The sequence below is a fragment of the Gallinula chloropus genome (genome assembly GCF_964237585.1).
Source record: "Gallinula chloropus genome assembly, chromosome: 1".
Classification (NCBI taxonomy): Eukaryota; Metazoa; Chordata; class Aves; order Gruiformes; family Rallidae; genus Gallinula; species Gallinula chloropus.
Genome location: NC_140085.1, coordinates 28,310,691 through 28,333,372, shown reverse-complemented (window position 1 = coordinate 28,333,372; position 22,682 = coordinate 28,310,691). Strand labels below are relative to the sequence as shown.

General features: G+C 40.6%; 1 protein-coding gene across 1 annotated transcript in view; it reads right to left on the bottom strand.

The window, feature by feature from the left end:
• Positions 1-11,545, bottom strand: part of ZFC3H1 (zinc finger C3H1-type containing) — a 46,169-nt gene extending 34,624 nt beyond the window's left edge. Inside the window, exons 1-6 of the mRNA XM_084276019.1 lie at positions 10,905-11,545; positions 6,699-7,121; positions 3,798-3,862; positions 2,815-3,013; positions 2,385-2,611; positions 722-845 (exon numbers count right to left, since the gene is read on the bottom strand). Of these exons, the coding sequence (XP_084132145.1) occupies positions 722-845; positions 2,385-2,611; positions 2,815-3,013; positions 3,798-3,862; positions 6,699-7,121; positions 10,905-11,496 (1,630 nt within the window). The 5' untranslated portion in view covers positions 11,497-11,545. The remainder of the gene's footprint in view (positions 1-721; positions 846-2,384; positions 2,612-2,814; positions 3,014-3,797; positions 3,863-6,698; positions 7,122-10,904) is intronic.
• Between the last annotated feature and the right edge of the window lie 11,137 nt (positions 11,546-22,682).

Below are 22,682 nucleotides of genomic sequence, written 5' to 3'. Positions count from 1 at the left end.
CATGAAGATTCCACATTTGCCTTTTGCCTTTAACTGCTCTAGTATTTACCAAGCTCTGTGAAAGTTTTCCCTTACATCTAACTAGCTGTTATTCTGCTACAATTTAAGTGTTGCCCTTTATCCTTCTGTTGCAAACTCCACAGAAGAGTTTGGCTGTCCTCTCTGTAAGTGCAACTGTCTTGAACTACCTAGTGGGCAAGCACCTTCTTTAGCCTTCTCAACACAAACTCAACTCTTCCCAGTCTCTTTCCGTAAGTTAAGTACTCCAGTTCCCAGTTCATAAAATAAGCTTTATGAAAAACAGACCTCAGTCTCCCTTCGTCAAAAAATTCCTTTGCTAGACTCCTAGTACATCACTCCTTAACATGAAACCAGAAAACAGAGTTTGTCAGTGCTTAACAACCCCTTCCAACCACTCACCCACCCAGTGTAGTCACAGAACTACAACCCAGGCTGCAGATCACCTGTATCACCCAAAGGCAAGCATGATTTGCATTTCACTTATTGGCCATTGGGACCCCCAGACCCTTTTTTCACAGAACTGTCTACCCAGTCACCACTCTGGTGCCCTTACTTTTCACATGGCTGCTTGGGAATGTGAAAAACTCTACAGTACTACAATGAAAACAATATAACCTTGATGACCTTCGAAGTACCACTACAGCAGAGATGGAGAGGCAACAGTCAGCATTACAACAAGAAAAACATAAATCAGTCTTACCTGGAGAGTTAGTTTCACTATCTGTATCCATAGCAACTTCATCATAATTATCATACTGGTATATGCCTCCTGCGCTATCTGTAGAGGGCTTATCCAAAGACCATCTCAAGTCCAAATCTAAAGACTGAACACACAGAACAGTATTTTATTTAGCTGGTTTCATGTTACCCTTTGCTAGAGCAAACCAATTAACAGTAACTTTTAGAAATAGGTCTTTATGATTTTGTATTCAGTTTTATAACCACAATTTACTTAACTTGTATAAAAAAAACAAACTGAAGATTACCTATTAAAACCCATTGCAGGTAGTGACTTGACAAATGAACAAGAAATTTTTTAATAACTGGATCTCCCAGGGAGGGAGGGGCAGAGGGGTGTCATGATACAGAGAAACAATTTTTAAATACCTATTACAACATAAATCTATAATCTGGTAAAATGCCATGGTTATGTGTTTCTGAAACAGTGGAAGGTAATTAAATGCTTTATTACTTCTCTTAATTTGTCATGGCCATTGCCAAAAGCGCTTGAACTACACTCATTACAGAAGTTACAGAAAGCTCATCTTCAGTAGGACAATGGCATGTTTAGGTGAAACACAGTCTGATTGTTTTAAGACTGACGGAGAACTCTTTTACTATCCCAGAAAGGGCCACATACTACACAACATGCCTAGAGACTGTCAACTAATAAAACTGCTTTGTTAAAGTGACTGCCTAACACTATGTGGATGCTAATCAATGTTCAGTGAACACTGAAAACATATAGAACAAGTATGACTGAGAAGCATACAACAGAACATTTTGGTAGCATTTAGAATTTCTACTGTTTCCATTTCTAGCCTAAATTTTCCAGTCATTATGCTAAATGGGACTGTACCACGATCTCAAAGAGGGAGTCCCAGTTCCCTTAGGGGCAGTTTCATTTCTCCTTAGAGGATCAGTAGCTCCAAGCATGTGAAGCATCTAGTTGCACCTGCAGTACTGCTTCCATGATGAAAGAATTAACGCTGAAAAAACACTTGCCATTTTTTCTGTAATGTACCAATGCTTCAGAGAGAAAACAAGTGATGCAAGTACCTTCTGCTATCAAGGTAAGAGAATAAAAACAGCTTCCATGTACTAACCACTGCAGTTATGCTATTCCTTTGTACATTTGACTATTATGTCATCCTATAATGAGGCTGAAGTAATTATGTTCTGTGTCTGGGCATATTTTATACCTTGACATATGAAAAAATACTGCAAAGGAACCAAACCTCAGTCAACACTTTGAAAGAAGCAGGCTACTAGAGTCATACAGACACAAAGAGTTTGAAAATGTGGAGACAAAATGGCAATTGAAAAGAATAAAGCCAAAAAAAGTTTGGTTGATTGGTTTGTGTTAAGTTACACTGCTCTTTGATCACCATATTCAAAACATCTTTAGGAGGAAAATGCTTTACCACTGAGTCGCAAGCATACAACTCTCACAAATCTGATCTTACCAAACTCAAATGGAATACCTGTCTATCATAGGATTAAAGCACTGCAAACACTGAAATATTCTGTGGTGGTGTTTTGGGTTTTTTTAAGAGTGAGAAGGGGGGCACAGAATCAGGAAGGGAAAGACAGGAATCACTCAAATGCCAAATATAAACACCTGAACCCATAACATTCATTACCCTGTTTCTCGATCTCCTCTTTCCTCCAACTAGCTTCATAAATCGATTGTACTGCTCTTCTTGATTTGACAGGTCCCTAATTTTTCTGATTTCTTCTTCTCTCTTTCTCCTCTCCTCTTCCTCTTCTTGTTTCCTCTGGTCTTCCTCTTTCTGACGCCTGTCTAGTTCCTTTTGCTGCTGCATCTTCTTTGATGTCTTTGTTGGTTGTTTCCTCAAAGCTTGCTTGGCTATAAGTAGAAATGATAAGTGATTAAGTCCACCTTACCCAAATGGGTTCCCCTAATTCTAGACTCTTCAAGACTTTCATGTAGGCATATGGTGTTTTTGAAGGATTAAAGGCTTACTGTTCAACATTTCACATAACCTCTGAAATGGAAGTATGCCATTGATAGCAACTTTATAGTATTGATAGTAACATTAAACTTATTACCTGTAGCACTAGGCTTTTTCGTTGAATGTGGTTTTGTACTGGCTTTGACTTTCTGTGTTATATTTCTTGTTTTTGTTAATTTTTCCTTGCTTTCCTTCATCACCTGTTGTTCCTTTTGCTGCCATTTTTTACTAGCAGACTGAAGTGCAAGAAGCCTAAGCTGCAACTCAGACATCTCTTCCTCATCATCAAGCAGCTTCTTGAGAAGAAAAGAGAAGGGTAAGACAAAAAGTCATCAAGAAACATCATTTAATAATTGAAACTTCAAAAAAGTATTTTGAAGTCTGTCACAAAATTTTTACCAAGAGAAAGCTTAAAAATCCTATTGTACTGGTAAGTGCATCTGTTAAAAATGGACTGATACTATTACTGAAACATTTCTGCACTGCAAATTGGAAAAAAAAAAAAAGAGTATTGCAATGTAATTAAAGTCTCACTGTCCTGGTTTCAGCTGGGATAGAGTTAATTTTCTTCATAGCAGCCAGTACAATGATGTGTCTCAGATTCAGGATGAGAATAATGGTAACACACTGGTATTTTAGTTGTTGCCAAGCAGTCAAGCATTTTTCAGCATTTGATACTGGCTGCCTACAAGAAGGCTGGGGGTGCACAAGAAGCTGGGAGAGGACACAGCCAGGACAGCTGGCCCAAATTGTCCAAAAGGGATACTCCATACCATCATGCTCAGTATATAAGTCTGGGGAACTGGCCAGGAGGCAATGCAGCTTACAAACTAGTTGAGCACTGGCTCCAGGTAGTGAGAAGTTGTGGTGAGCATCACTGTATATTCTTATCATGATTATTATCATCTTTTTCTGTCATATTAAACTGTCATTATATCAACCCACAAGTTTTATCTTTTTATTTTCAATTCTCTCCCTGATCCCACTTGTGGGGTGGGAATTGATCAAACAACCATATGGTGTTTTAGCTGCTAGCCAGGTTAAACCATCACACTTGTCACTGAAGTAATACTTTCTTACCTTTTCAGATGTAACATCTGAACTACTCAGCTTTCGCACTGATGTTTGCTCTTTGTCTTCTGTACCTTCCAAAAGAAAAATACCGCATTTGTGAGCAGGCTGTTTCTCATGAGACAAGGCTACATTAAAATGATGTACAGAATTTAATCCATGTGGACAACTTACCAGTATTTTTGGTTGCATGCATAACACCACATTAGCAAACATTAATATAAACCTGGCATATCTAATGACATCCACACCATTATGATGCCAGAAGCCTAAGACAAGCATTTGTAACTTTTTTAGTAATTCTGTCTTAAAGTTGACATTTGCACAAGCACAGAGAAAAAGAGATTTGGAGACAAGAGGGAGAGATGACTTCTTGCCATCTGTTTCATGCTACCATCTCGTATCAGCTGCTGTCCTGAGCATCTCAGATTCCACTGGCAGCTATTTTGAGTCACTGGCCAGTCTTTTTCAGAATTAAATATAAAGGCACAGAGCTGCAGTAAGAACACTTGCTCCATTTCACGCCAAAGGAAAACAGAAAAGAGTTATTCTATGAATAGTAAATAGTAATACTTCCCTGTTACTCGTTACACTGCCCAAAAGCCATGTACACATCTGATTAGAGGGCGTATAACACATTAATGTGTATGTATATTATACTATTACATAACTTTGATATCAGTGATACTAATAATAAGTTATATAATAGATTATCTAAAACTATTCATGTGCATGCTTGTCTGCATCACATGAAGGAAATCAAAATTTCGAGAGAAGCTTTGAGATCTTTTCTGATTACGCTTTCTTCAAAGAGTGATTCCTTCCCACAATTCAGGTTCATAAGGAAATGAGTCTGCACATCGTACAGCTTTTACTTTTCCTAGCATTTTACATAGTCACATTCAGAAAGGTACATTAAAACGTATCAAAACCTTACACCTACACAAAGAAAGATGCACTGCAAATGCTGAAGGTCTTCCTGCTTGCACATGCATACTATTTTTTAAAAGCACACACATACAAGAGGAAGACAAAACGGTATCTAATACCCAGATGCATTCTAAAAGAAAATTTAAAAAAGCTATTACACCACACAAAGATCCTAACCACTCAGTCCATAGGATCCAAGTAGGGAGAAATAGTTGGTACAGTAGCTTCTGTGCCACAGGCAGATATATGCAGGGATATACTGGATAAATTAAAATACACTTTCAACCCAGAAGGGGACAATATAGACGAAAGACTAATGAGCAACAAAGGAAGGAAAACAGGGAATATGGTAAAGCCTTTAGCAGAGTAGCTAATTCACTCTAGAAAGACATTCTGAATTTCCTTAAGTTTACAACTAGTTCTTCAAGTTGAACAGTTCCAAAGAAACATTTACTATGCCATTTAAAAACAAATGCAATGGTAAAATAAAATTTTTCCTATTACGTAACATATGCACAATCACATAGTATACATTTATTTGATACACATGAATCTGCAATAACTGAAGTTAAGTGGGTTTTTCTACTTTAGAAGCCTGCATTACATTGTCATGAACAGTCAAACATAATTTGATTTCAGATAACTTTTCTCTCATACATTTGAGTAGCATGCAAAAATTAAGATGCTCTTAATGTGCACACTATTTTCACTATCACATGAACTTTGGTTCTTCACAGTTTTGAAATGGGACATTTTGACTGTTTTGCTTTACTCCTGCCTTGCTATGTTCTCTTCCTGCAGGCTACTGATTCTTATTCTATGATCAAGGTTTGCTGTTTTCCCTCATGTCTCCCATTTAAAACTACACTGCCTCTTAAAGAATACCAGAACTTTTATTATTTATTATTATGACAATGGGGGGAGGGCAGAATCCTAGAATTAGGCAGTTACACTACTATCAGTTTTCTCTTCTGTTTCTTTACAGGCTCTGTCTTCTAAAGTTACATATAAATGATTATGACTTTCACTGTTGTAGTCCTACCTTTCTTCATATTCCTACTAATTACTCACAGGTGTTCTTAATCCATCCATTACCTGCTTCAACTCTTCCCACTCAAATTGATAGTTTACACACATTGACAAATTAGCTAACATCAGATGACAAGCGATAGCCACTAGCACTCCCTCTGCCACAGCAAATACTTATTAGAACTAGATGAAACCTTAGAATAGGAATCTTAAGCTACCTATCTTATTTTGCTGCAAGCTTAAAAGTAAGCTCAAGGACTTTTACCCCAGGTCAGCTGAACACAATCACTTGTTTCTCACTAACTGGTTCACGCACCTGAGTAATTATGCTCTTTGGCCTACAGTCCAGAACTACATGGTCAAGAGGACAAGATACTTATTCTACCCTTGGGCTACATTCCTTCTATAAATCCTTCCTGTTTCTGTCCCATGACTTCATCACGATTCATAAATAATAATTATGACTAAAACAATTCTAGTGAAAATCTTTTAGTGGCTTGCCACATTGAAGAAAACACGTAACAAAGGTGAAACACAGAACAATGTGCCACTAAAATGTTAACCTCTTCAGCTAAAAAAAAAACCAAAACAAACAAATTTTGCTTCTGCAAAAAAATAACAAGGGGAAAAAGGAAAACTACGTGAAAGCCAGTAATTTCTGCTGTCAATAGCAGTTAGAACCTTCAAGACTTTTCCTTGTGCTGTCTGCCACACCGCTAGTCTAAGAAAACACAGCAGTTTAAACCACCCAAGCAAAAACATGCTTCCAAGCATGTTTATACAATTGTTTTATGTAATTCCTTCAGTGAAGTACATTAAATCTAGAACATAAAACATTTAACATTTTAATTAAAATTAGAATTCTAATTAAAGTAAGATTTTCCCCACACCCAATAAATACAATAGATAATGGCAAGCAAAAAGGAACTTTACAAGCCAAAACAACTTTACCTTGGCCGGATTCTGTGACTTCAGATTTTTGCGACGACTGCTTGGTTCCTTCTTTGCCTTTTTTTAACCTGCTCCTCTCAGCTGGCGTGGGTAGTTTTTGTCTGAGAGGTTTCAGTTCAAATGCCTGAAAGGCTATAACCGGATTTTTCTCCTCAGGAGATACTTCTTTTATAGCATCTGTTGTAATACTGTTATTTTCTACAGTTTTTTGGTCCTCAGTGTCCACTGTTTTATCATCACTGTGTTGTTGTTCATTTTCTTCCCTGTTGCTCAAAGCCAGTCTTTCATCTTTATTAATATATTCCAACTCTAATTGTATCTGCTTGTACTTCAAGAGCAGATCCTCAAAACTTTCTTCCACAGAGTTTTCATTTTTAGAAGAGTAGTTCTGCTTTCTAGATGGGGACCTTCCAAAAGTTTTGGCTGAATTACGGGTCAGGAAAATGACAACAAGAACATGTATAAAAACAGCACTATTATACTGAAGACTTAATTATGACACACAGAACTTAAAATATGAGAACTTTTTTTACCTTATGTATAGCTGGAAAAACATTCCTTATAAATACAAGCAGCGTGCAAAAGATTTATCCATCATTATATAGACAGCTTAAATAAACATCTCCTTCAATCAGCAATTTAAAATACCCTACTCATCACAAGACTGTCAGGAACCACTTAGAAGTCTTGTCTCTTGCTCAACACCATCCTCCCAGAAACAACAGCTGTAACACTGACAAGGTTCCCTGTTACAAAGGGTAACTCAAACTTGCAGAGTTCTCCAGTATTGACTCCCCATCTGACATTCAGAAAGACAGGTTAAATTCATCTTTGCTCATTTTATCCCTTCCTAAATGGGTAAGTCAAGCCACACCATAATTATGCACTGCAGTAACTGCAGCTCAACAATCGAAGTAAGGCACACAAATAACTGAGGAGAATGAAAAAAAAAAGTGGCTAAAGACTTGCAAAAAAACCCCAACACAAACATTCAAAAATGCTAAGAGAGCATTGGGTATTACTAATTACTCAGAAAAGGTTGTCTGTGAACGCCCAAGGGACAGATTTTCTTGACAACATGTTGTTCCAAAGAGGCAAGGGAAATATTTGTAGGCAACTGCATCCAGAATAAAAATTCTCAAAGTTGACTACCTACTACCTTAATCTGACACTTTAAAAGTTCGACTATCCTGTAAAATAACTGTGCTTGAGGGGTCATCTTTTACAACACTGAGTCAGGTTTGACTCATCTGACTTCCAGTATCAATCGCACTGTGCTAACAGCTGACTCGCACACAGTTACGTGAAATGCTTTTTCACCAACATCATCTTCTTAAAACAATAAACAAAGTTCAACTAAAAGCTAAAGTGTCCTCTGACTAGATACACTGAAACCAGAGGAGGATAATGTTGTATTTATTTTCTGCCAGCAACATGTATCAACAGCTTGCATTTTTTGCTGTACTAACTTCTAGTCTAAGTATGAAGAAATGTTTTGCTATAGAATGCTGGTACAGTGCTTTCTTTAAGCTTCAGCACAAAAAGCAGAAGCTTGCAAAGAGAAACTACATAAAATCCAGAAGGCAATCAAACAATCTATAAATATGCTGAAAATACTAAAAGCTGTGGGCAGTACAACACCAAATTATGCAATAAGCATAGTTGCCAAATACACTTCCAACACATTTCTACTTCCAAAAAGACAGTAGCAATTTTGTGAGTCAGAGGAAATGCTGAAGCTAATTAAGTGATTTAACATATTTCATAAAAATAAGTCTATTTGATATTGAAATACCTCAACAGCTTCTCGAGCTGGGCAACAGCTTTGAGATGGTTTTTTTGTGCTCAGGATAACAACATCACTTGAGCTCCCATAATCAGAATTAATCAGAAATTCTGTGTTCCGCATATGTAGAAATTGTTTTTACATGTGGTTCCACAAACAGAAGGCAAGACTTGATGGAGTGCTATGAAAGGCAGGCAGACATGTATAAATTAAAACAACAGTTATTCTTTCGCAACTCAAGAGGAACACCATCCTCCAGCAACAAAAGCAACCTGAAGAAACTGGCGGGGTCAGAAGCAAAGAAAAATGTACAAGGGAAGAATTCTGAATTCAACAGAAAGTCAGTTTGGACCATCTCTCAAGAATTTCTGCAGAATGAGTATCCAACAATTTCATGTTAAGTTGCTAGGAGTTAAGAGATAAAAGCCTATTAAAAGCTAATACCCAAAGAAGAGTAACAAAAATTCTTCAGGTGCTCCACTGTGCCACGCACTCCGTGCAAAGTACTAATTCCAAGGACAAAGAAAAAAAACATCTTATTCTTTTAGTGGACACAAACATTTCACTTTCCTGGAAGAATTCCAAATTCCACTGCAGGCCACAAGCCTCCATATACCACCTGATGCAAAGGTCTCTTCTGAAGTCATATGCTCATGAACTACGCCCCTACTCCAGTAGTATTAAGAACTTGGAGATCCCTTAATATTTAGGAATACTCTGACATCAACTCCTTTATGTAGCAAGAATATGAAAGTTACAGAAGAGAACTTTCATTGAGAGAAAATTGTGAGCCTTCCTTAACCATATGATCTGCAAACAATTCAATGTTGCCTGTTAAAGAGCAATAGTATTCAAACCTTCTCTATTACATTTAAACAGAAGACTCCATCTGTCAGGGAAAAAGTAATTCCTCATTTTGGTTTGAAAAATGGAACTATTGATTTCCGAATGCTCTTTTAACTAAAAGTGAGAAGGGGAATATCAGAACTAGGTAGTATGGCAAGGTCTGTTTAGGATGATCAATGTTTGCCCTGCAAATTCATCATTACATAGGAAGTAACCATTTCCTGGTACTCAGCCTAACACTGCAAATTAAGAGACTTAACACCCATTTTCAGCACTAGAACAGTCTGACTGCGCAACCTCGGGGCAAATCACACCTTCGTTTACTGCCTCTCAAGATTAATTCCTTCAAAGAAGACTGCTTATGAACACTTCAGTAATGCTACAATGTTACCAGGTGACTTTAAATAAAAACATCTCTATCACTACATATTCCATCCACATATTAAAAAAATTTATAATTTTGCATTTAGATAACACAAGGATCCAACAAGTACCTTTCAAAGCTTTAATTTTTGGCACAACTAGGAAAAATTACTGTTCCTGGGATCAATTACCACAGTCAAGCAACCAACACACCCCCTTTGGTGACTGGTATGGATGACAACAAAATATTCAGGATTCTGGGGAGCAGGTTTTAACTACCAGTCCTCTTGCTTGGTAGGTTGGGATTGGGGGAGGGGGGCCCTTTTTTTGTTAGGGTTTTTTAACACTTCTCAGTTACATCAATGTTCAGTATACCAGGCTGCCCCTAAGTTACACTTGGCATTTATTATTTCACATTTTTTTCTATAGCAAACCTGGAAAATTAGAGGAGCTTTTCCACCACTTTCACAGCTCCTACTCCTAAAAGGAGGTAACCCTGGAACTCCAGTCACCTAAGCAACTCTAAGAGCAACCAATTAACATCCTACAAGGAACATCTGATATGTCTTTATAGAGAAGGCATACCTATATAGAGCTTTCCTGTGTTACCCAAACTCCCCTATCAACCACATTCTGCACCTGCAGTCCCACTACTACTTCAGTTTAGCTTTAAAGTTTGCTTTAGCTATGTGTAACAGTCTCTGAAAGGCTGTGAGCAAAACTGAAAAAAACAGTGGATCCTTCATTGCCCAATAAGTGAAATTAACAAGCTTAGGGTTTTAGGTTTACAACTGTGACACCTTAATTACATACATTAAAACTGCTGCACCAAACACTGACCCCAGTCACAGTATTCACACTTGGGGCTAGAAAAGTGGTCACCTGGGCTCCAGCAGACTAAGTCTTTGTTTCAGGCTACACTTTTTCCCCTACACGGGGCTGGACAGGCCAGGGTACGAACCAGGTCACAGCAATAATCCAGCTTCCCAGCAGCCTCTCCTTGAGAAGCAGGGCCCGCAGCCCCGGCCAACTCCCAGGACTGGATGGAGAGCCGTCCTCCCCGCCAGCCCATGGGCAGCCCCAGTGCCCGAGCAGAGGGGAAAAGCGCCCCTTCCCAGGGCTGTCGTCCACGTAACGTGGCTCTGACACACCCAGGCCCACCCCAGCATACGGCCTCCCCGCCTCCGCTCCCTCTCGCGTCTCAAGGATACATTTCCGAGGCGAGGGCTCCCTCCAGCCCTGGCTGCTACCGAATCCGGCACCGCCTCCCCCTCCGGGCGGCCTCCCCGAAGGGCTGCCTCCCCGATCGCCGCCGCCTCGATGCCTACCCCAGCGCCCTCCACCCCTGTAGGGCCAACCGCGGAAGCGGAATCGGTCCAGCGCATTGTGGCTGCGCTCCCAAAACGAGAGCCGGGGGCCCGTCTCAGAGTGCGAGCTCGACGGCATCCGAGGCGGCGGCATAGGCGGCGGATGGGAGCGGAACGAGTCCTTGGGCCGGTACCCGCCGTGGCCGTGCAGGTGCCCCATCTCCGGCGGGGGCTGGTGCCGCGAGCGGGGTAACCGCCGACCGGAGGACGAGAGAGAGACGCCCCCGCGGGGGCCCGGAGGCGACCTGCGCCTCGAGTAGGGCCTGCTGCTGACGAGGCCGCCGCTGGGCTCGAAGCCACCGCCGCCGGGCCCGAAGCCGTTGTTGTCATCGTCGCTGACTTCGCTGTCTTCCAGCTCCCCTTCTTCCTTCGGAGAAAGCCCGCTAGGATCCAGTGCCGCCTCCGCAGGCGCGGCTACCGCCTCTGCAGCCGCCATGGGGCCCAGGCCAACGGTCTTAGCGAGGCAGAGCGCAGCCCGCCCCAGCCGCTCGGGGTTTCGTTTCCTGCGCAAGGCGGACCCCCTCCGCCTCGCCCCCTCCCCGCTGCCCGCCCGGCCCCGCCTCAGCCTGCACAGGCTCTCGCGAGACTTCGCCCGCTCCCTCCGTGCCCGGGAGGAGACGGGAGAGGCGCTACGTAAGAGAAGAGAAAAAGGAAGAAAAGACAACCCCCCTCCCCCGCCCTCTGAGCGCGGGCTTTCCTGGGTAGTGTAGTTCCCAGCTCGAAGAGAGGCCGTGTAAGGCAGTGGGTGGGGAAAGCCGGCGGCTTAGCCTATAGAGAGGCGGTGGACGGGGACGGACGCCAATGGGAGTCTGACCCGCCATGTTGGTTAAGGAGGTGAGTGGGAAGGCCGCCATCTTGTTGAAGGGAAGGAGTGGGGTGAGGCGATGCAGAGTGCTTGAATGGCGGCGGGCAGCGTCGTTCTTTACCTCAGGCGTGACAGTGGCTTTAACGCCGTCTAGCAGTGCCAGCCTTTCTGATACGGGTCTTCCCGGGCACTCACATGGAGGCTTGTTCCTCATAAGCTGCAGACTCTCCCCTTTGCTGTGGCCTGTGTCTAGCCACGAGTGTCCTGGCAGCACCCAGCACTGTGTTAGACATCATTAACCCCCCAGCTCCCTCCTGGTAGCTAAGCTGGTGTTAATTTTTTATAGGGATTTCTGGGAAGTCCTCCAGACCTGTAGTTGTTTTGAAGTTCAGATTAGCTCTAATGAATTCTGTGACAAGAGTGAAAAGTATTGAAGAGGGTAAAGCAATTACATAAACTCCTCAGAGAGTTTGTTTCAGTTTCTGTGAGTCTTGTGGTGCTACCTTGGTTTTGGTTTCGGGAACTAAACCTCCTACCAGGGTTTCATCAGGTGAGTAGCAATGGCTTTCTTGGGTTGAAGAACAAACATCTTATTTAAAACTTTTCACCATTTCTAAGTCAAATTGGTGCCTCCTGGAAAACTGAAAACTTGACTTTTAAAACTGCTAGTACAGCTCCAAAGAATTTATTTGTAATGATCATGTATATTACAGGTCTTTACAGACTTGCCATGGTTCTAAAACTTAAAGAAAGACTTTGCCTTGTTGTGCGTATCCTGAGGGTGAATTACATGTGTCTCCACCTGCTCCAGCATGGGTTCTTCCACGGGCCACAGGTGGATACCTGTTCCACCATCAACCTCTATGGGCTGCAGGGGGACAGCCTCCTTCACCATGGTCTTCTCCACAGACTGTAGGGGAATCTTCATGTTTTGACCTAACTCTACATGATTTAGAATAGATACTGTTCCGATGACTTAACTTCATTCAAAATCAGGGCAGAATAATGGAATCTGTATAGCGTGTCTTAAATTTACCTAATTTCTTCTGTGTGGATTTCATTAAACTATTTACAAGGAAGAATGAAGCAAGTTAAAAGGTGGGGGTTGGTTTATTTTTTTACAGGTATTCATCATACTATTGTGTTATTTGTATCAGTTCTTCAGTTCTGCTATTCAAATAGACGTTACCTCCAGAAATCACGCTTTATTGGTGGCTTAGACTATTTTACATATCCCACTGTACTAAAAACATATGCAAAGATATGACACAGGACCTACCAAAAACATTCTGAAGTGGCAGCTGTAGGTCAGGCAGATTTCTTAAACAGTGGTAGTTGCCAATGTCCACATCTGAAATGTGATCTGCTGTAGTTACAAAGAAGTCTCAGTGTGACTGCATGAAATTTCCCTCCCAGCAGATGTTTGCTTGGTTGGGCATCTCTGAGCTTTGCATATGTTTGATTCCGGTTTCCTTTGTACAACCACCTTTATTCCTAAGCATTTTCCCACACCAGTAGGAAGTTAGGATCAGCATCTTTCAGAGTGGGAAGGAAAATGTTTATAGAACTGTAAGGTGTTGACAAAGAAGCAGCAGCTCTATGGGAAATTAACCTGATGTGGGTACCCCCGCTCTATTAATTGTTACTAAGTGATTGCCTGCAGTTCATGCAATGAGTGTGCTGAATTTATTCAACAATGCTGTGTGATCTGTATTATAAATTTCTAGATGAGATACTTAACCATCTGAAAAGGAAGATCCTGAGAACTTTCCCGGTTTAGCATATCCCGTGGTATCATATGTCCCTTCTTTTATTTCAGTCATCTGATACTGCCTGCTTTTTTCTCTGGTCTAGGGTTATCAGGCAAGTAATTTTATGTCTAAATTTACTGGAGGAAGTGGATTCATCAACTGTCTTAATGTTAATAAACAGGGAAATTTATATTGTTAAATTCTCTTCTGTAAAGGGAAGAAAATGGCATGTGTAAAAAGAATGTGTTGACCAGATCTCATGGTTTTGGTATGTACACTTTTGAACAAGATGCCATAAACATTTGCAAACTACAATTAAACTGCCATTCAAAGAGAAAATTTTAGGCAACTTCCTTGCTTATGGCATGGGGAGGAAGAGTTGGGGTTTTTTTTGTGAGGCTTCATTGTAATTTGTAAATTTAAGATAAAATCCAAAGTAAAGTGATTTTATTAGCTGCATTTGACTTCATTTCACTTTGAAAGAGATCCAATATTGCTTCTAGAGCACATTTTCATGTTAAATACTGATTTTTCAGTAAAATACAAATCGAGTAATTTAGAATATAGGAAAGCATATGTCTCAATCCTGGAGCACAGAAATTGATTTATTCTTTATCATATTCCCAGAATATTATGTACACCTCTAGACATGGGCAAAAAAGCACTGGAGAAAATAGCATGTTTGTGAAGATGTACCTGCATTACTGAAATTTGTGTACTTTAGCAGCTAAGACTTGCTGAATTAAAATATATCTTCAGGATATGGGAATGGTTTATTTTTTTCTATTCAAGAAAAAATGAAGCCATTAAAAATAATTTGGGGAGATGGTGAGGACAAAGAATAGGTCTGAAATTGTTTTTCATAGGTTCGGGGGGTCATTTTATAATGAAGGCATTCTACAGAAATATTTGAACAGTGTGAGAAAATAACAGAAGATGGGTGAGGGGGATTGTAAACATGCTGAAGTGACTTGCAGGTGGGGTGTAGAAAAACACATATATCACTCTAATTGTTCTTGAGCCTTGTGTATTGGACTCGTAGAACATCTGTGTTTAGATTACACAGGCCTGTGATAGACTCATAGGCACGTTATCAAACGTGCTTGAGATTCCTGCTGTGCTGAGGAAGGATCAAAGCGCAGTGATAAACTTTGCCTGTGCGAATCTGTGAGGTACAGGCAAAACCAGCACATTTATTGTTCCCCTACCATGGACTAAGCTGTTCAGTTAATACATAATTTGATGGTATGCAAATTACACAATTTCACATAATTTGTTTTTCTGTTTCCTAACTCAGTGCTTCTGGGGTTTTGTCTTTTTTTTTTTTTTTAAACAGAAATGTGTGTGAAATCTTTGAAGATGTTTATATCCAAGAAGGAACATTGAACTTCAAAATAAGTATTACGTGCAAACAAGTTCTTAGTGAATGTAGTTAACGCCTTCAAAAGATGTGAAAATAAAAATAAGTAAAAATTAGAGGAGACAGTAAGATTGAGAAAAAGACTGAAGAATCACATTCAAAAAAAAGCAGATCTGTACTATGATAGATGAAAAAACTTGTCTCATCAGAAGCTTAAAGTGAAGTAATTTCACCATTCTTCGTATTTCACCAAGAGAGATTATTTTGAATGCCTTATGGAATCTTCCCTTGGATGAGTTAAAAATACTACATAAAAATATGAGATATTTATATGATATTAAAATTATATGCATTGCAGAAGACAATTTAGAAAAGCTTTTAAAATCCAAAAGGGTCTGTAATGTTTTGTATTCATGTTAATACTAATATATGAAGCAGTCACATTGCTATTTTCTTGGACATTCACTGAATGATGGGAAAAATTTCATTTTTATGACCTTTTAATTATTCAATACCTACAAGTTACTAATGATGACTTCTTGAAAAACTGGCAGATGTTAAAAAGGGATTTTAGATTTTCACCTCAGGTAGTAATAATGTCTGATGAAGGAGATGGTTGTGTGAGTTCTGTGTTTCCCAAAATGAATATAAAAAACTTTTTTCTTTTTTTTTCCTGAAAGAAGCTCTATTTTTAGGAACATAAAATAATCAAGGCAGATAACTTCAGATGGACAGCTTGCTCAAGTAGTGGATAACTTCATCCAGGTCAACATTGCTAAAAAAGAATTGCAGTTTCATCTAAGGAAGCTCAGTGCCCTTTCCTTTATCCACTGAGATTTCCAGCCAAGGATCCTGTATCGGCACATGAGACTCTACAGAAGACTCTCTTTAAGGACTTATAGAAATGAATGGCATGATGAGAAAGAAGCAAGTAAGTTCAGAAGCTGATCCATGGAACTCCTGGCCTCTTTAAGGCAAAGAAAACATCAGTCTTTTCCTGTTGTGTTTGTATTGTACTTGAAGCTTGTACTTGTGTTGTATTTCTAGCCCAAGGTTAACCCTAAAAACTATGGTGAGTGTATAATGCTTTTTTTTTAACCCTTTGATAACTGTTGTTTCTTAACTCTTTGAATGTACATGGTTGACCAAAAGAAAGAACTAGAAAGATCTTGTAGTGTTTTTCTACACTAAGGAAGAGAGAGAGACATAGACACCACGCTGGAGCAGGGAAGAGTGGGAGGAATTCCTCCCGCCCCAGCTAAGAATGAAAACAACTTGTGAGGAACTGACCAAAACCCCCATCCCTGACCCTGCCCGTGCCACAATGGGGGAGAAAAGGGAGCAAAATTGTGACTAAAGTGAAGTCTGATAAGAAGGGAGGGGTGGGGGGAGGTGCTTTAAGATCTTCTCATTATCCAACTCTGGTCTCACTGGGTGTGCAGTGTAGTGTAATAAATTAGAGAGTTTTCTTTCCCTTATTCTGTGTTGAGTCTGTTTTGCCCATGATGCTAATTGCAGAATGAACTCTTTCTGTTCTTATCTGGACTCCTAAGCCTCTCGGTATATATTTTCTCCCCTGTCCAGCTGAAAAAGGGAGTGATGGAGTGACTTTGGTGGGGGTCTGGCCTCCAGCTGGGGCCAAACCACCACAAAGTTAAAGACTTTAGTGCAGAGGATACCACAAAGGTGTAAGTAGTAACTCATTTTTGACCAGGAAAGAAAATTCTCTTCATCTTAACCTGTTCTTCAGCTTTCAAGTAACAAGTATTCCCAGAGGCAACTAATCCCAGGTGGTGGGTAGGTGTTGGAGCTTCGTGCACATCTGTATTGGATCAGCTTGGATCACTTCCCACTTACTGTCACCAGGGATGATCTTAGACAAGGATTTTCTGCCCTCTGGGGATTCCAGACTGGTCTTTTTACTGATGAATTACATGCTATAGGAAGCATGGTGACACCTCCACTGGAGTGATGAGGGATATGGGAACACACCCAACATTTTGAAACATTTAAGTAGGCCAACTGAAGAAAGGTATTTTAATAGTTTATGTGAAGATATAAAGAGTGCCTTTGTGGTTTTTGTTCTGTTGATAATGAGACATTTGTGTGTGACCTTGGTGTAGACCCAAGTTACAAAGAGTGGCACATTCAGAGGCAGGTTCTGAAAGGACTCCTTTTACCTGTGAGTGGATGGTCCTCACGTATTTCATTTGAGCTTTGCAGTAATTCAACATAACATCATTGGTCATCTGTAGCTTGGACCTCTGTGGTGCCTTAGGTGGGGTGTTCAGTAACCTTATGGGTTTACACATTGCACCTTGAAATGGGGATAGTTTGTGGGGTTTATTCACTCTTGCTATGTATCAGGCCAGTGGTAAAGCATTTGGCCATTTAAGGCCAGTTTCTTCACAAATTTTGGCAAGTATATTTCTTAGTCAGAATTCGTCCTTTCTACAGTTTCATACTGTATATGCTGTTGGATTTGTAGGGCTTACAAACCACCTGAACAACTTGTGAAATGAGTCCTCTGGTCACTGTAGGTCACAAAAGGTATTGAAAAATGACGCATTCTCTCAAAAGTTACTAGTGACAGTAGTAGCATCTATATTTCTACATGGGCAGGTCTCTACTCATCCCAAGGACATGTTTACGATTAAAAAAAAAAAAAGTATTTGCAGTTACAGAATTTGGGCATCTGTGTGAAATCCAGTTACGAATTTACAAAGGAAGCCCATGAGTTTGGGTGTGCTACAGTTTTAGTTTTGACCCTTCATTTGATGTTGTGGACCAAATATGTGAAGTGCTGCAGTTTTTTGTCCTCTTACAGACAAATTTGGGGCAAACCAATCTTGTACTGCTACAGTCACAGAAGCACGGAACAGCAGAGATTGGAAAGGACCCCTGAAGATCATTTAGTCCAACCGCCTGCTAAAACAGGATCACCTACAGCATTTGCACTGGATTATGTCCAGGCACGTTTGAATAGCTCTAGAGGAGACTTCACAACTCCTCTGAGCAGCCTGTCCAAGTGCTTTGTCACCCTCAGAGTGAAGAAGTTTTCCCTCATGTTGAGACAACTTCCCGTGTTCCAGTTTGTGCTTGTTGCCCCCTGTCCTGCTACTGGGCATCACTGAAAAGAGTCAGGCCCCTTCCTCTAGGCATCCACCCTTTAGATATTTATCAGCATTGGTGAGATCCATTCTGAGCCTTCTCAAGACTAAACAGCCCCAGCTCCCTCAGCCTTTGCTCATTCAAGAGATGCTACAGTCCCCTCATCATCCTCATTGGACTCTCTCTGGTAGTTCCCCATCTTTCTTGAACTGGGGAGCTCAGATGTGGCCTCAGCAGGGCCAAGTAGAGAGTAAGGATAAAACCACATCCCCTCCCCCCTTAACCTCCTGACCACACTCTTCTTAATGCACCCCAGGATACCACTTGGCCTTCTTGGAACTGGTTAAATCATGGTTAATCACCCCCACTCACCAGTGCAAGCCACTAGGTGGGTCACATCAGCAAGGTAAGCGAGAAGAACCTGAGGTGCAATGAGGTCGCCATGCTGGGAGTGTCACAAGGACTCCATGTATTAACTGGAAGCCCTGGTGCAGCCAGATCTTGTTTCATCTCCTGGGGCTTGGTTCTGTAAACAGTTAGGAAAGAGCAGGAGGTGGTGACTGCTCTGTGGAAAGGCTGAGAGCATGTTCAGGATCATGGCAGCCAGGAAGGCCCACTGTCCTTACTGATCAGTAAGGCATTATCATGAGTTCAGCACTTGGTTACTGCTGTGTTGCAGTTTTGCATAGCTGGGTGCTGTTAGAGAACGGGGGGCTGCAAAGATGGCTGCTCTAAGAAGGCCGACTTTGGTGGGTGTCTGGCCTCCAGCCAGGCCTAAACCACCACACACTAAGACAGAGTAATGGTTGTGCTGGCAGAAGAGCTTCAACATAGTAGTGTCAGATGGTGTTAAGAAGCTGAGTTGTTTTTCAGGTTGCCCCAACTTATGCACAACCCCAAAGGCGAATCAGGAATTGGCGTAAATGGTGGCTGATAGCCCTCGTGCAAGTACAGAGACATGAGCCAGGACAAGGCCTTCAATTAGCGCCAAAGAAATGGTTGGCAGTAAGGTTCTCGCACACTGGTGGAAGTACAGGAAGCACATCCTGAAGCTGGATGTCTTGTGGAGCCGTGGGGACGGGACCCATCTACAAACGGGATCGTGTCTGGCTTCTGTAGGGGAACATCTCTGAAGGTTGGGGATGGGATGGGGGTGTCTGTACACACACACACATGCTGCAGGGTTAAGGACAGAACCACAACAGACAGGAGTAATTTTTGTTGGAAACTGGTGATTTGGAAATACGCTGTGAAAACTGTATTGTAGGCCTGGAGAATTAAACTGACACAGAAAGGTTTGTGACAGGACTCAGCGCTGGGGCCATTTTTTGCAGCTTTTCTTGCAGCAGTTGACTGCGATTCTTCAGTCTAATCTGAACTCTGAATATGTAGGCAGATTATCTAATTTGAAGTGTTGTGTCCAGCTCCATTCATGTTTTCTTTCCACTATCTTCAGGAAAGCTCAGGAGCTTTAAATCAGCAGGAAAACAGAAGTGGAAGGGGATGGTATTTACAGAGGTCTCAATTTAAAGCACAAAAGGCCAATATTTGACTTTGTGCTGCTAAATAAGGGGGTTTGGCTCCAATCTCTGATCTCAAAGCCAACTGTTGCTTAGGACTAGCCCACTCTTTAGGGACCTCATGGAAACAGCTTATTGAAGCAGTCCAAATACAGCTGGAGTGTATTTACAATTAAGCAGTGATGATTATGGAAAGGTCGGTGTTTCAGCTGTACCTAGATGCTATTTATTTATCTATCAGTACAAATGTATTGTCAAAGTCAACCTCTCTTAGTTAATGCAAAAGAAACATTTCTTTAGTAGTTGTTTATCTAATCTCAAGCAACCTCAGAAGGGGGATTATTGTAGACAACTCTTCATTACCAGCTATATTTTGGATGTGAGCATTTTCTAGTGAAACCATAAGATCAGTTTTCAGGAAAAAAATAAATTTCAGAAGCTGACTGTGTGGCAGTACTGACTCTGGAAGAGTTCTTGTGTTCCTTGTTTGCAAGACACAAATCTAAAGCCTTTGACAGAAGTTCTTTTGGGTTTCAATCTTTAGGCAAAAAAGGGCTGGGCTTTTTTAATCCAAGTGATTTGCTCACAAAGACGGGAACAGCTCCAGCGTGCCTAAGGCTTTCAACTAAACCAGTGGCATAAGAGAAATTAAACATGTAAGATGAATTCCACATAGTTAAACAGACTTACAGGTGGGAGGCTCAAATAATTAACATAAAAGGAGGCTGGATGAAATCTCAACATTGGAGAATGCAAAATAGATCAAAAAATTACGATCTGTTCCACTAAAATAATCATGAATGTTAAAATTATTCACTTTTTATTTATGTCTTCCGTTTTCTCCTGAGAAGATTCGATTTGAATCCAAGTCCTCCTTTCTGCATTGTCTATGTAATCAAGAATAAAATATTTCAAATGTAGCAAGACTTGACAGCTGTGAGATAAGCCTCCTGTTGTTATGGTCATGTCCTTGACTTCCCAAAACTGAGGTATCGCAAATTAATGTGGAAAAGCAGACCATCAAGTTTTGTTTACTTTTGTTTTGACTGTGCTCTCTTTCCTGAGATGAAGACAGTGGTACTTTAGAGTGTGTAAAGTAACTGGGTGTTCTGCAACTTCAGTACCAGTTCATGACACTGGGTGGATCTCTGAAATCAGGAGAACAAGAAAAGAAATCTTTTAACTGACACTGTCTTGGCATGAGAAGATCAAACTGGGCTCCAGTCTGGTTTTTAGCATTTTGATTTCTCTGTTTTTAATCTGCTTCACAACCAGATGATTTGCTGCGGCATCACTTTACTCTTTGTGAGTGAAAGAATGGGAATAAGTTATCATGGCAAACCAGCAGAATAGGCAGTTAAAATGAGAAACTTCAAGCACTGAAAATGCTTAGAATCTGCAATTCTTTTTCATAGGAATTAAACTCATCTTGCTTTTGAAATACTTTTTCTGTGCCCATTCTACTGAATCTGGACTGAACAGAAGACTTGAAAGGTAAGGGATATAGCTGTTTAATCTTTGACCAAACATTGTTACAGCCATCTCTTTTATGTTCAGCTTTCCTTCCTTAGTCTGGGGTTTTAATTTCCAGCGTGTGTTCATACGTCTTAGATAATTATCCAGTTTCTGAAGTAAGAAAGTCTTTGACTCCTTAGCAGTGTTCCAAGATGGATATGTGGTGTTTGTTCTGGGTGAACCAGGACTAAAATTCTGTATTGCCAAAATCAAAAGTATTGTATTTGCATGAGTAAAGTATCTAATGATACAAATATTGTTATTTATTTTAAAAGCAAATATTTATTAAAAAAGCAAATCTGAAACCCAGTTTGTTGTTCACAAAGAACTTGCTGCTTTTGTCTATCTGCAAAATACAGCATGCTTAACACAGGTGAATATCCTCTAATATATCTCTCTCCAAGTATATATTTATTTGATTTAACAGAAAACTAACTAGCTGTCCAGGGACTACACAACATATATTTTTTTTCAGATTAAAACCCTTATACATATTTACAATCTACTGTAAGAATTGTTGTGTTGTGGTTTGACCCTAGACAGTACCTAAGCACCACCCCTCCCCACCTAAAGGGGAGGAGAATAGCAAGAAAACTCACAGGTTGAGATAAAGACAGATAAATAGGACAGAAAAGGAAGAAGATAATAATAATAGTAGTAGTAATAATAGTTATGTGCAAATACAATTGTTCACCATGTGCAAAAAGAAAACAATCTAATGCCCAGTCAGTTTCCGAGCAGTGATCCTGCCTCCCAGCTCGCTTCCCCAGTTGTATCTGGAGCATGACATTATATGGCAAGGAATGTCCCTCTGGCCAGCCCGGGTCAGCTGTCCTGGCTGTGCTCTCCCAGTTCTTGTGCACCTGGCATGGTGTGGGAAGCTGAAAAATTCCTTGATTTGGAGTAGATACAACTACCTGGCAACAACTAAACATCAATGTGTTGTCAACACTGTTCTTACACTAAATCCAAACCCCTACTGGCTACTAGGAAGAAAATTCTCTCAACCAATACCAGGACATATGGGGATGAATTTATATTATAAACTTTGTATATTTATAATAATGCTGCACTGTAAGCAATAAAAATAACCCTTTTTAGAAACACTTCAGACACTACTTGTTTTTTAATAGGCTATTACTAATTTGTAGGGTTTTCTGTGTCCTGCAACCAAATCAATACAACCTATGAAATGTGTGGAAGGTCCCATAGTGCTGTGGATTTGAATTTGGGTACACCCATCAGGTGTATAATTCCTGCATGAACTTGATGTCAAGGTGTGCTGGGGAATGCAATTTGCATTTGAGCATCCACTCATGTTACCACTTTCTACCTTGCTAGCTATGTGTTTCGTCTTCCTGGTGTATGGTGATTTGGCGCTGGCTGGAGGCCAGATGCCCACCACTCCCTTTTTCAGCTGGACAAGAGAGGAAATATATATTGAGAGGCTTAGGAGTCAAGATAAGGACAGGGAGAGATCATTCCACAATTAGCATCATGGATAAAACAGACTCAACATAGAATAAAGGAAAGAAAACTCTAATATATTACACTACACCG